The sequence below is a fragment of the Hemibagrus wyckioides genome, linkage group LG03 (assembly GCF_019097595.1).
Source record: "Hemibagrus wyckioides isolate EC202008001 linkage group LG03, SWU_Hwy_1.0, whole genome shotgun sequence".
NCBI classification, from domain to species: Eukaryota; Metazoa; Chordata; class Actinopteri; order Siluriformes; family Bagridae; genus Hemibagrus; species Hemibagrus wyckioides.
Genome location: NC_080712.1, coordinates 16,373,368 through 16,387,612, shown reverse-complemented (window position 1 = coordinate 16,387,612; position 14,245 = coordinate 16,373,368). Strand labels below are relative to the sequence as shown.

Genomic DNA, 14,245 nt, shown 5'->3' with positions numbered 1-14,245 from the left:
TCCTGTTTTTCACGTAAAGAATTAATCTCCTGCCCCTTTTCTCCTCTCTGTTGCTAACTAATCCCTGAAGGAAAGACCAGGGCGAATCCACCACCAGGTTTGTTATTCTTATTCTGTATGTCACCTGTGCCTTTATGACCATTGGAGAATATTATTTTCTCTGTGGAAACTTTATTTCATGTTTAATCTAAGATGTCAGAATGTACCACAAAGGAATAAAAATAATGAATAAAATTCTTCATTAACACATAATTGGTGATGAATTGGAAAATAAAGTGTGATGTGCAGGCTGCATTTTAACATTTTTCAACTGTTTGCATTGAGAAAGTGTTCACATCTTCAGAGAACACAGCAGGGTCAAGTGACTTTAGGCTTATACAAGCTCAATGATGTTTGCATGTGACTTTATATATTTAGATTTGTGTGTGCATGTTTGTGAAAGAGAGAGAGAGAGAGAAGCAGACAGAGATAAAGTGTATGTGTGCACAATAAACAGCTCTATCTTGGCAGTAGTTAAACATGGAGCACAGTACCACTTGTCTGATGGCAGACAGCACCATGATGCACTTTTTCCATTCAGTGATTATTTATGTTAGCGATTAAAAATCACTCCAGAGAACGCATACTCCAGGAATTATTAAAAAGAGGGAGAAAGACAATGAGGGTGAGAGAGTTCCTGCTTAAGGTAGAAATGGCAGAGGATGGCAACAGACCAGCGTGTCTCTTCTATGTGTGTGTGTATCTTTGTTCTCTGTCCATGCATTTCTCTTTGTGAAAAGTCTTAGTGTGTCACAGATTGTAGGACAGTGAATGTACATGCACAGTAAGGAGCCACATTTATAAAGGCAGAGACTATTTAAGTAGTTACATTTTGAATTTTCTGCTTATATGCAGTTTTTTTGCTCTTTAATTTCCTAGTAATTTTAGCTTAGCTCATTGCTGGTGCTTTTGCAAGTAATGGTAAACCCCAGTGCCTGTTCCTACATTTAAACTACTCTGCTTTTAATTAGAAGTTTAATTGGATTTTGGGTGTGTGATTCATATTCAAAGCAAGAACAACAGCATAGCCAGACACTTAAAGCTTAAGTCATTTATAGTACTCATGGTGGGTGGCAAATATGCCGTAATATGTTTCTGCAAAGACTTGACGGAACTATAAACACACAAAGCAAAAAAGCTAAGCCATAAATACAACTAAGCTGTGAACCACTTTAATAAATTAACTTGAGATTTTTGTAGTGTGATGTGTGTTACTGGCCAGAGTGACAAGCGGTAGCTCTATATGGTACAATGCTCCTTTAATTGACTAACAAATTGTCACAAACTGGCTTTTATTTATTCTGACGTTTGGGTGGGCTTTAATGTGTGTGTTTAATGTGTGTTTGGGGGTGATTACTGTATCCATGCATGTCTGCCACTCGTTGTGCCTTTAAATGCTTTCTAAAAAGCACAGCTTAACAAAGCCAGAAATGTTTGGCTTTTTACTGTACAACCAAGTGTTTGTCTCTTTTCAGCACACCACACATTTGTTTGTTCCACTAAAAGAAATCTACTTTCTCTTCCCATTCTAACTAATCTGTCTCTCACGCTCCCTAGTAAAGTTCATAGTAATAGACAGAAGCTCTTCAGGAAGTATACCACAAGGAATTATAGGTACCCAGCATCCCCCTCTGCTTTGGCCACATGACAACCAATGAGAATGCTGACTAACTGTAGGTGCATGGATGGTGACACATATTCCAAATGTACCTTTTATCCACCCAATGTGATCCTACAGGGGGTTCACTCTTCTGCCTACTACCTGTTACCTGAAGAGCTTACATTAGATCACCCCAGATTCTCACTGCATTCACTATATTTGGACACAAAATCTGAACACCCACCAAACAAAAGACGAATAATTATTGACTGACTGTACCATGCATGATCTGATCTGTTTCATAAATGTATCTCAATCTATATAACATCTTAGTGTTAATACGACACTTAATGAAGGCAGTTGTGTGGGGTTTTAGATTTTATAAAGAAGATTTCCCATCATTAGTATCCAGTTTTAAATGATCTTTCATAAGGTGATGCAAACTGTATTGCATTAATTGCATTAATGCCCACATCTGCATGTTGCATGTGTATGCTTCTGGGTTGTGTTTACTATTTCACAAAGTTCCATCTCAGCATTCAGCACTAACTTGTGTTTGAACCAAACTCAAGCAACTAGTATTCCATTTACTATCATTTCACACTTTAATTTTTTGTTCATGCAGCATCTGCATATGTTTAGGGGTCCTTCGAAGAGGAAGGCATTTACCTACATTTTTTATTTTATCTTTCTTTACTTACATAATCTTTATTTTGGTTTGTAGTGTCACCAGCTCCTGTGATCATGAGTGACCTGAAAACAACGCTTGTTGTAGAATGCTCAGTGCATTGCATGTCAGTCTGTTTATGTTGTTTAGGCTATGAGAGAAGGGCATAATTTTAGTACAGGAAATTTTAGTCTAACTAAAGCCGTCAAGTTGTTTGAATGATCATAGATTTAGAATGATCATTAAAAGTTACAAAAGGTTCCAGGGAAGTGTTCACCTCTCATGAACTTTTCCATATTTTGTATTCTTACCTGTAACTTAAATGGCCTACATTGGAAGTATGCCATGATTATGTCATGTCATCACGTCATCAACACAAAATAGCCCAAAATATTAAAAAGTGAGTGAAAAAAATAATATAGTGAATGAGTGAAGTGCTACCATTTGCCATCAAAAGTCACACAATTAGTTAGTAGGACTCAAAGGGGTGAGTCCCATTTAGAGTTTATCAGAACAGTATACTGGAGAAAGCAAACATGGGTTTTCTGATCTGATCAAAATTGGCATTTTGACACAAAGCACTACATTTGACAAAAACCCAACCCAATGACCTTGAAAACACAATCCCTATTGTAAAGCATGGTGGTGGTAGGATCATGTTGAGGGGATGCACTCATCAGCAGTGAGTTGGATGGAGCCAAATACAGGACAATCCTAGAAGAAAATCTGTTCAAGAGTAAGACACTGGAATGGTTCAAATCCAAGGATGTAAATATGTTCAAATGGCAGGGTCAAAGCTCAAACCTAAATCCAGAAAACATATGCAACCAACAAGTCTGCTATATTTTTCAACTTTTTTTCTACATGTAAAAAAAAAAACAGTCCTTCATGTGTTAATCATATTGTGAAAAACAAATGCTAGAAGTCCCAATTAAGTTCATTTCAGCTTTGGATTTTAACACTACAAAATGTGGAAATGTTCAAAGGGGTAAATATTTATAAAAGTCATTATATATCAATAAGCTAAAATCTGATTACTATTATCAATCATTTGTTTTTACCTGAAATTAAGCGATATTTAACAGATCTTTCACTTTCTTTTTTCTTCTCTTCATCATAATTCACGTTCCTTCTGTCTTACCCTCTCTTCCTCAACTGACCTCTTTCCCTCATGTAGTCAGAAACTGAGCTTTAAGGAACGTGTTCGCATGGCCAGTCCTCGTGGTCAGAGCATTAAGAGCAGGCAGACATCACTGAATGACAGACGTTCTCCTGTGACTGAGGTAGCGACAGAGGGGAGCAGCCCAGCCAAAGTACAGAAAAGCTGGAGTTTCAATGACCGAACACGTTTCCGACCCTCGCTCAGGCTCAAGAGCCAATCACGAACTATGCCTGAAGGTAAGTGTAGCATTTAATTGATATTTTTTTTTATATTCAACTCCATTCCTGACCACAAGGTAAAATGTTTCATAATAGGATAAAGGTGATCAGACACTTTGTACTGAATTGTAATAATCCATACCCAAACCATGTCAGCAGAATGGACTCACAGCTGTGGCACTGGATTTGCATTTAATGTTTTCACCCATCTGTATATGGGCTATGATGCCATAGAGTAGCATTAAATAGTGATGTTCTGGATAGGTTCTCTAATAACAGAGTGTTTCTGTTATATGAAAGTCTCCCCAGGTTTTCTGAAACAGTTTCTGTTTCCTGACTTGTTTGTTCATGGCACTCAGTCATGGGTCTTAAAAGCTGAATGAGGTCAACCTCTGTGTATCTTGTCTTGGTGGTATATGAGGCTGCTTCAACAATTACCTATTGTTCTCTTTCACTTCAACAGTCCCCAGAGTGGCCCTCAGTGAAAATGAAGAGAATTGAGAGAGATAGAGAGGAAGAGACAGAGCCAGTTTGGACTCTGTGTCCTGCTAAAAGTGGTTCTGCTCAGCTTGTGATGGAAAACTTCACATTGTGTTTCAGTATTGATAGGCCAGTTAATCGTATGGCAAAATTGGAATCTGCAAGGAAACAATATAAGCTTAAATGTCAGGAAATATCATGGTTTGTCTCTCTTATTAGTACTTTCCAAACCCACAATTGGACAACATTTGCTTTTGTTCAGGTTTCTTAAATGCTTTAGCAGCTGTGTATGCAGTGTAGAGCAGGATTTGTATGTGAAGCCTGGTTTTAAAACATGTGCACTGTGGAAGAATGGCTGTAATGTTCAGCAGGGATACAGCAGAACTGAGGATATGAACTGGAAGGTAGACACTGTGATCAGGAACACAGGCTGAGGGGTAAATCACCCCGGTGGCATGGGTCAAGCTGATTCAGCAAAAACTCACATTAACTCCATGATCATGTTTTGTGTACTTACACAGATTCTTGACTGAGCAGTATCTGAAAATTCACTACAGCATAATGTAGAAACATTTTTCACAGGGATTGTAACCTCAAGGGTACCTTTATTTAGAAGGACATATTTGTCAAGGAGTATTATTTAAGGTATGTAATTGGCCCTTTAGAGCTTACACAGGCACATCAACAATACACATCTATTCTTAATCCTATCAGCCCAGATTAATGACCCCTGAACAGTGTTAACAGAATGTTGTCCCTTATCACAGGCTTGTAGACTTATTCCATATCTCGACTGATGTCAGAGAATTGCTGGACTTTGCACTTTCAGCTTTGCAGCTTCTTTCTATGTGAACGTTTGCTCAATTTATCTTAGGCTAGCTGTTATGCACATACTGTAGGTCTTCACATCTGCGTGAAAGAGCAACACAAAGGAGTCAGTGCACAAGAGACTAAATTCACATGTCATATACTACATATGTCATATACTTAACCCCCACCCCACCCCCCTCATGTGATGTTCACATTTTGTCATCTACTGGTGTGTTTCTTCATAATAATGCTTAGCTGTATTATTTCGGGACTGGTAATGATTCCGTGTCAACATGTTTCAAATGATGCTTATGTTTCACTCATACTTCAATCACATACTTTTTGTTCTCTTCTTAACTACCTATCATTTTCCAAATCTCACTCCTAGCTGACAGTTTGGGAGGAGAGGAATGTTTTGATGAGAAGGGCTGTCATTGTGACGTCACTGTGGAAGATCTTTCTGCTCCTCTGAAAACAGTCATCAGAGCTGTCAGGTGAGGAAATTATTGAATTAACATATAAGAGATGCAAACTGAAAAAGCATTACACACATGATTTCATGCTCTGGACACTGTACAGCTACGAGTCATTATACTAGACAGCAGGGGCTAGCATATAAGCTTCGGCTTTCTGCAGTTCATCTGCAGTAGTTGCCTTATCATGGTTCAGGGTGGATCTGGAGTATTATATTAAGATGATTTGGCATTAATAAACAGGCTACATGTAGGAAGGATTTAAGAGGTTTGAAGTTTTGAAGCTTTCTTCCCTGTTGTTTCAGCAAGTGTTTCATTACCCTAAGCCTGCCTTTCTTGGCCTGGTTCAAATGATAAAAATTAGAATTCATTTCCTCAAAGAAAAATGTTTCAATTGAAAAAGCACCACATTCTCTTTCCTCCAATAGGAAAGCTGTTCTTGAACCACCAGCTTAAAAGTGTATGGACTGAAAAATGCATTTTTAGATATATTGGAGCGAAGTCAATTTGTCTACTTTGCACTGAGTGGTGTCAAAAAAATACAACCTTAGAAAACATTTCCTCAGTCAGCACGCCAGCTTCAATTTTCTCAAAAGGTCAGATGCCTGCAGACACCAGGTTCAAAGCCTAAACGTTAGCTATGAACAGAGTCAGACCATCATAGTCCTTTATGTTCCGAGCAACAGAGGATCACGATAGCCTTCTTCTGGGTTGCCTGGATTCCAATGAAAAAAAATATATATTTAACTATTCAGAGTCTGTGAAAGAACATATATTGAAGAGGAGGTGGTGAAAGATGAAAAGGTAAAGCAAAATGTCATCTGTTCAGAAATTTCATCTGTATGAGACTACAGCTGTGAGACAGCTCATTTGACACTCTTTTGCACAGATTATAAGAGGTGATGGCAGTGTCACTGGCTGTCCATTTTCCAAACTCCTACATAGCGCTGGTAACAAAATGTTCATTTATGAAGCAATTTTTTGCCAATTGACAGACTAAAGTATCTAATTTGTACTGTATATCCCATTAAAGCCTAAACACAACGTTAATAAACTTTGTTATATTAAATGTCAATAAACATTTTATAGGGTATTAGTATTAATATAGTATATTATTAGTGTTTTTCACTGTAAGTGCTTAAATCCAATCATTATTTTTAAATTAATTCAATTTGAATGTAGTTGAAGAGCCCTGGTCTATGTTTTTCAAAACAGTTCATGGTAGTGACATCTAGTGGTGAAGAGAATAATGAGTAAATATTAATATTCAGCATCCTAGTGGGAGTTGCAGCAGGTTTTTGCTTCAAGATGGTTCTGATTTTTGACATTCTGATTTTTAATTACATTAATAATTTTTTTTTAAACAAAAAAGGCAACAGATAACACCAAAACCTGTTGACATGTATTTGAATATTTATATTTAACCCAGCCCTATCACCTATTACTTTACAGACAAGGATTATGTAGGCTTGGACTGTAAAATATTTTTAGGGTTTGTTTACAGTTATTCATTTTCCCCCAGTGAGATTACTAAGTTTCTTTTACATAGGCAACTCTATTTGCTGAACTGAGGTCAATTTATTGTTATCAAAATATGGGTATTTTTTAACCATCTATAGCTACTAAAATATTTCAATAGAACTGACTTGCTCAAGCTGCTGTGTCCTCAAATAACTCCCAAAACTCACACCAATATTTGCTTTCCTTTTGAATCAGTCACAATGATATGAGCTGAAACCAAACTTCAGTTATGATTGATCACTTTCAGAATAAATCAAGCTGTTTATTTACACATGTCTTTATTATCAGTGGTGACATCACTAATCAAAAGGTCCTCCTGGGGTAAAGTGGTTGAGATTTCTCTCGTTGCTTTCCCAAGGTGTCAGATGGACACACTCACAGCAGCCTCTGCTTACACATTGGCTCATCTGACATATATATCAGAGTATACCTGACAGGCGGTCGAGGCATGATTTAAAATGCTGTGATATTGAGATCCATGCAGCTCTATGTCAATATTTTAGTTCCATCTTAGCCCTGTAGAATGACACTAATGTTTTGCACCACCGGAGCTTTGAGTGATACTGGTGAGAAAATTTTAACTGGATCAGTGTTAGAAGCTATATTTTGATCTATTTTCCAAACTGGCTTTACAGATAGGGTTCGTCATGGCCCACTAGTGACAGTGAATTTCCACTGCAATTCTTTCAGTTCATCTTGGAAATTGACATGCAAGTCAAGCTGTGCAGAAATGTCTGTATAGACAGATAATGACAACTTATGTGTTTTAAAGATCGCTTTAATTATCTGTGCAAGATGTTCTTAATTTATTGGATATGTTAAATATCTGTCTTTCAGAAAGCTTTTATGAACTGGAAAGCTACTTTTCTGTTCATTAATTACAATGCTTTTGAAACTTAAATTAGCACAAGGTTTTGTGCATGTGTTCAAATAATGATATGGTGAGATAATGAAAAGAATAAATGTTCGCCTTTTAGCTCTGACAGCACTTTGTCTTATTTAAATGTCACGCTAAGAGGGGATATGAGTTGTATGATATGAGTTGTATCCTCTATTCCTGTCAGAATAATGAAGTTCTATGTGGCCAAGAAGAAGTTCAAGGAGACTCTGCGGCCATATGATGTGAAAGATGTGATTGAGCAGTACTCCGCCGGGCACTTGGACATGCTGTGTCGTATCAAGAGTCTCCAGACAAGGTTAGCTCAGCTTGACTTTTACATACTTCTAAACAAGACACCTGAATATTTGCATAATGGTTTAAAATCACTTTTCATTTCACTCCTGGTATTTCTTCCTTCTGTTCCGACCCACCCACGTAAAGCACTGTCTGCTTTTATGTATGTTTGTATTGTTGTGACTACATGAATGTGTGTGTGCACTCTCCCATTCAGGTTGGATACAATAGTGGGTCCACCACAGACCCTGAGCAGCAAAGCCAAGACTTTTTCCTCTCCCTCCCTGCACTCGTATTACAGCCAAGCCAAGCGGAAGCACTCAGCCCCAGGGTCAGCTGACCCACAATCCCCTTCACCAACATTACCTGACATAAAATGCATAGACATGAGTCACATGCTTAGGCTATGTGTCAGGTACATAACTGACCAATGCCTAAATGCCATACAGTTGTCACATATAATAACAATTTCAAGTCTTCAGCTATGCAGTATTACACAACATTTCTTAATATTTAAGTATGTTTGGCATTTTAAAGTAGATGCACATTATGTGCCAATTTACAGACACCAGTCCTTAAGCTGTCGACTCTGTCTACCTCCTTGACTTTTTGCTTTTTGGTATTATTACCTTGACAGAAGAGGTGTTCTTTTAACCCTAAATGTAACCCTTTTGTTCTGTATAAGTCAAAATAACCCTCTCTGCATCATTTTATATCATAGAGAGAGATAGAGAGAGAGAGTGCAGAATTTCAAATATTTCAATTATTTCTGCTGCAGTAATTTCTCCATGTAGGTAGAATATTCTTTAAAAAGGTAGCATGCCAGAGAAGAACCAGAGAAAAAGATTTCTTATTCTTGTTAGTGGTAGACTATTTTACTATAAATGTGACAATGAAGGATCTCTATAGAGGAGTTAATCATATATTTTTCATGACGCACAAATGTTAATGTTTGTAATAAAATGTTCATTTGGGATCTGAAAATACATCCATATGAAAGCAAATATGGTTCCTCTTTGGCATTGCTTAAGTGACCTTTTCTCCAACACCTTTTATTTTATATATAGTATACACTAAATATTAAGTCAAAAGCAACATTCTGTTGGCCTGACAGTGTTTTGCATTTAGTGCATGAAATCTAAATATGTTGTTTGCAGTAGTATTTTTGTTGCAGTAGTCTAGAGTTTTAGTACCTTCTTTCTAGTTAGTCCTCCTTGACTGATAATGGAACATTAAAGACACCTTTCTTTCACACACAGACTTGTCACAGGCTTGTATCCACAGCAGAGCCTCAACAGCAAAGCCAGGAACCTGTCCTCTCCTACTCTGCACTTGTATTACAGTCAAACCAAGAAGAAACACACCAGCTCAGGGTTAGATTTGAACTAGCCACTGTTGCCTATACCACCTAACACAGGGGTCCTGGACTTTGTTAAAAATACTTACCTGAATTAAATTAACACTGTGTCTCAGGGGTCTAAGGCTGATGCTAACTTATTGGTGTGTGTATTTGGGTGTACAAGATCAGCTTCAGCATTGGATACCCAAGTGACTTAAACTTGTTTACACTGGTTTTCAAGCTCTGTATAACACATGCTTTATGTGATTTTACTGATGTTTAAAAATCTTCGATTTTTTGTTACTAAAGGTTTAACTTACTCCTGTTTCATTTCAGTGTGTAGTATGCATGATAATACAAGTGGAGTACTGTAACTATCTAACATCTCACTAATAATAGCAAAATAAAAGTTTTAAATGCTATTCCTTGACTTACTATAAAATTGCTTAACTTTCTACACAGTGCCAGGAAAAAATTAGAAGTACCATCGACATGTTAGCAAAAATTAAGCACATGATAAATTGAGATTAAAACACTGTATATTCTGCTTGGTTATGTAGAACAAGACACCCACTAACTACCTTTCTTCTTCACTAACTGGAATCAGGTTTCATCCTTCTGTGCTGCACCATTTTCTGGTTAGAGGGGATACAGATACAGCAATTAAGGGTGTCTGTTCCATCCTTCTGTACTTATTCAGTGCGTATGTGTCACAGGGTGGACCAGATCTTGGGAAAAGGGCAGATACCCATGGACAGGAAGATAAGGGACAGGATCCTTCCAGAGGGCGAGTCCCTGGAGCATGACATGAGCATGCTTGGCCGTGTGTGTAAAGTAGAGAGACAGGTGAGCCTCAAAAACATGTTAGTGCTGGTTATCATTCAAATCATCATGTAATGCTCTACTGGGTCCATACTGCATTTCTCTTGAATACCAAATACATCCAAACACATTTTATTGAAGAAATTAAACAGAGTATGTAATCCACATCATTCACATTTACTACACCCTCTACTGAGTCTGTAACACGCCTACAGGTGATGTTGACATAAACCTCACTGAATCCGACTGAAAGCTTTTAGTCCATTAGTGTCTCTCTTCATACCAAGTTGTTTGTATTGCTGTTGCACTCAGTTTAGCAAACATCCAAGATCATACTCTTTAAAATGATTTTAAAATGAAATTAAGATGATGTGATAGCCAAAAATTGAATCTCAGGAGGCAGGCAAACTTTGACGAAGCTTCAGTGCTCACTTTATTGCAACAACAGGTTGCAATTTCGGAGGTCTCTCCACAACTAAACCCCAAAAAACACACAGTCCCGATATGTTGGCCTCGATCAAGTGTGTGTAGGGCGGGTATGTTCAGTGTCTCCACAATGGAAGAGTCTTCAGGACAGTTCTTTGTACTTTCCTGTTTCCTAATTACATAACAAGCTATATGTGTGTGTGTGTTTTGTTTGTTTTCTTGTTTTGTTTTAATTATTAACTTATTATAAAGAAAAACAGGCTGTTGAGGAATTACTGTTTATAACTATTTTAACATGATAACAGAAAACAGTTCCATAACATTAAATGTATTCAATAATACATTTTATAATAATAATACATACTCTATAACAGCCACCCCTTATTACTGAGTGATAAGGACCATGTCTTGAGGTGACAGTTTAATTCAGGGCAACACATAATGGTAACATAGAACCTAAAAAAATGAATGTTGACTTATTGATGTTATTTTTGCAGGTTCAGTCCATTGAGTCAAAGTTGGACTCCTTGTTGGATATCTATCGTCAAGTTCTCCAAAAAGGCTCTTCCTCAGTACTAGGCCTATCAGCTCTTCCTCTGTTTGAGCTGGAGCAGACCTCAGATTACCACAGCTCCATTCAGAGCAAAGATATCTCCTCCACCCAGCTGAGCAGAAGTGGGATTTCCCGTTCAATCAGCGATAACCTACCATGCGGCCTTCAGCTCGTCCTGGCACCCAGTGAGCTCAATGTGGGCACTAGCTTCCCAGCATCCTCCTCCTCTTTCTCTCCATCTCCTCTGCTTCAGAATCGACCATCTAGCCCAGACAGTGTGTACCCAGCTTCCCCTCCTCCCATCCTCACTCCCAACAATCTCTCCAGAGCTCATTCCAATTTTCCTGAGCTGACCAGGCCTCTTCCTATGACCACCCCCAACACGCACACACTCCAGCTGCCCACTGTGGCACCACTGCCTCCAAGCAGACCTTCCAGCATGATCTCAGAGACACTGCAAGAAAGTAATCCCAATGCTTGCCTGCTCAACACCCAGATTGAAGCTGTGTCGGACACAGAGGCTAAATGTTCAGAGAGCACAGTGCAGCTCAGGATCAGGCCTGAGCGGAGCCCCAAGGAAGAGGGCTCCTGGAGGAGACACTTGAGTCTCGAAATTAATCCACTGAGCCTCACATCTTCTGCAGCAGTCAACCCGCTGCAGGACGGCCGGGCGTTGGGGAAGTCACTCTCTGCACAGAACCTCATGCTGCCATCAGGCACAGAGTGCCACCCCAACCTGTCTGCTCGGAGTAGTGGCAGCAGCAACAACGAGTCCAATGACCGGGAGACTCTGACGGACTGGGGAGAAACAGAACTCTTCATCAATGATAAGGAGCTGGCTACCAGCAAGGGGAACTTCTCCCTGCTCTCTCAGCAGAGCACAGACACCAGCTTTTCAACTGAGCTTGTACAAACGGTAGCCGGTGGACCACCTCGGAGCCAGACAAGGCCTACGGGAAGCTCAGAGTCTCGTAGCCTGCCTCATGTCCTTATAAAGTAATACCAACACACACAACAGCCTCAGTGTGGAGACTGGACACACCTTATTCACTTTTTCCAAAGGAAAGAGGGTGGCAGCTTCACTTCTTGCCTTTTCAGCATCAGTTGATAAAAAGATGTGATGTTCCTCATAACTTTATGTTCTTACATGCCATTGCATGGATAATTTTGTCATGATGGGAAATTTAATGAAGTAGAAGGCATTAAAAGATGAAATGAAGGATGATGGTACTGAATGAGCTCTGATCTCAGTCTTGCATGTGCACTTGCATGTTTAAAATGCAACCACACATAGGATTGAGAGTATTTATGCATTTATGGTTATTAACGGTCTGCTCGGTCTTAGAATTCATATTTGAGTCTCCTTTTTTAAACCGTGCTTTATTCAGTTATGTAAGCCTTACTTAATTCAAATGATTCACCAGTTAAATAAATCAAGCATAAGCACCCTATGTATTTGTGGCTATGTCCAAAAAACAGTTTTAACAGGTTTAAATAACCATTGTTTATTTTATTTTATTTTATTTTGTTATTTTATGTGACTGCATCAATCCCATCAACACTGACTTCTTTAGATTTTTTTTATACATTTGTGTAGCCTCACATATTACATAATTTATCTCACATTTGTATCCTGTTTTACTCTGTAGCCCACCGCAGTCTTAAAGTCAACCTAAAATGCTGCTTACCATTCTTCTATCCGCTGGTTATCAATATAACTTCAGTAAGAATGTAACACATATGATGTCAATATCTGTTTGTATATCATTAGACGAACCTACTTGTGTTGAAGGATTTCTGTGCAGAGCCTCTGGTATCACTGAGGATGATCTTGGCACTGTAGCTTATAACAGTTGGAAGCACAATTGTTCAAAGTATTACAAAAAACCTGCAAATGTGATGAAAGGTTTTTACATAATTCATATTTGTAATCCAGATATATGGACATGATGGTAAAAAAAAGACTCTGGATGTTGATTTGTGTTCCATTGATTCACTATAGCATACATATATTTCAGTTGCAGAAAATTAATGTAGACTAATGTTATTAATTAACACATTTTAGGTTATTTTTTATTTGTAACTAAATGCTTCATGGTGCCTTTTTGCTTAGTTTGTTTGATGTTTCCTGTCCTGATTCTCTTTATACTCTTCCTTTGGAAATTTGTTAAGAGTTTGGGTTGGGATAATTATACATTTTCTGTCTGGTTGTATACTAAGCCTTTGTCATTTTTATTTGTTCGTTTGTTTTGCCACTAATTCAGTAATTTATTACACAAAACTGGCCTTAATATACATGCTTGATAATGTTACCATTCTGTCATGCTGATTAATTTATTTTTAACTATGTGCACATAACAGAGCTGAAGCTCTGGGTTTGAAGAAAAAAAAATGCAAAAATAAACTTTATCTTACTTCAATAAAGAAATGACTTGAACTCACATACAACAGTTGTGTTAATCATTGTAAGTTTTAATCTTTCAGATACTTTTATACTACCATACAGAAGGATTAAACATACTTGTCACTACTCGATCCGCACCGAAAACACGATTTGTACTGCGCATGCGTACTTCTTGTCTAAAGTATGACTAAACGAATACTACTAATATAATGGTATAATGTGTTGTTGGCAGTAATTTTGCGCATGCGCAGAACAAATCGTGTTCGAGTAGCGACGGTACTACCCCCAGGCAATAACCGGCCCAATAAAGATTCAAATTCTAAGCAAATACATTTGTGTTGAAATTTTTAAAAAGTATTCAGTCTTCTAAATTAATGTGTTTTAAATAAAATCTGTACCGTAGATGAACTAAAATATTTAGGGGAAAGCTAATAGTCATTTCCAGGACTACAAAATGAGTCAGTACAATGTGGGAAAACTTCAGGCGTGTAAACATTTATGCAATTCATTACTAACTAATTGCTATACACCTTCAGATAAATTCTGAGAAACACATT

The 14,245-nt window shown here is 38.0% G+C and overlaps 1 protein-coding gene across 8 annotated transcripts in view; it reads left to right on the top strand.

Annotated features, from left to right (window-relative positions):
- kcnq5a (potassium voltage-gated channel, KQT-like subfamily, member 5a) overlaps positions 1-13,721 on the top strand; it is a 101,311-nt gene extending 87,590 nt beyond the window's left edge. For 2 of the 8 annotated variants that reach the window (XM_058385718.1, XM_058385719.1), the window contains exons 9-16: positions 71-97; positions 3,484-3,704; positions 5,365-5,470; positions 8,035-8,166; positions 8,362-8,475; positions 9,404-9,517; positions 10,200-10,329; positions 11,229-13,721. In XM_058385718.1, the coding sequence (XP_058241701.1) occupies positions 71-97; positions 3,484-3,704; positions 5,365-5,470; positions 8,035-8,166; positions 8,362-8,475; positions 9,404-9,517; positions 10,200-10,329; positions 11,229-12,284 (1,900 nt within the window). In that variant the 3' untranslated portion in view covers positions 12,285-13,721. The remainder of the gene's footprint in view (positions 1-70; positions 98-3,483; positions 3,705-5,364; positions 5,471-8,034; positions 8,167-8,361; positions 8,476-9,403; positions 9,518-10,199; positions 10,330-11,228) is intronic. The other 6 variants (XM_058385720.1, XM_058385721.1, XM_058385725.1 and 3 more) reach the window with 4 other exon arrangements.
- Positions 13,722-14,245: the final 524 nt, after the last annotated feature.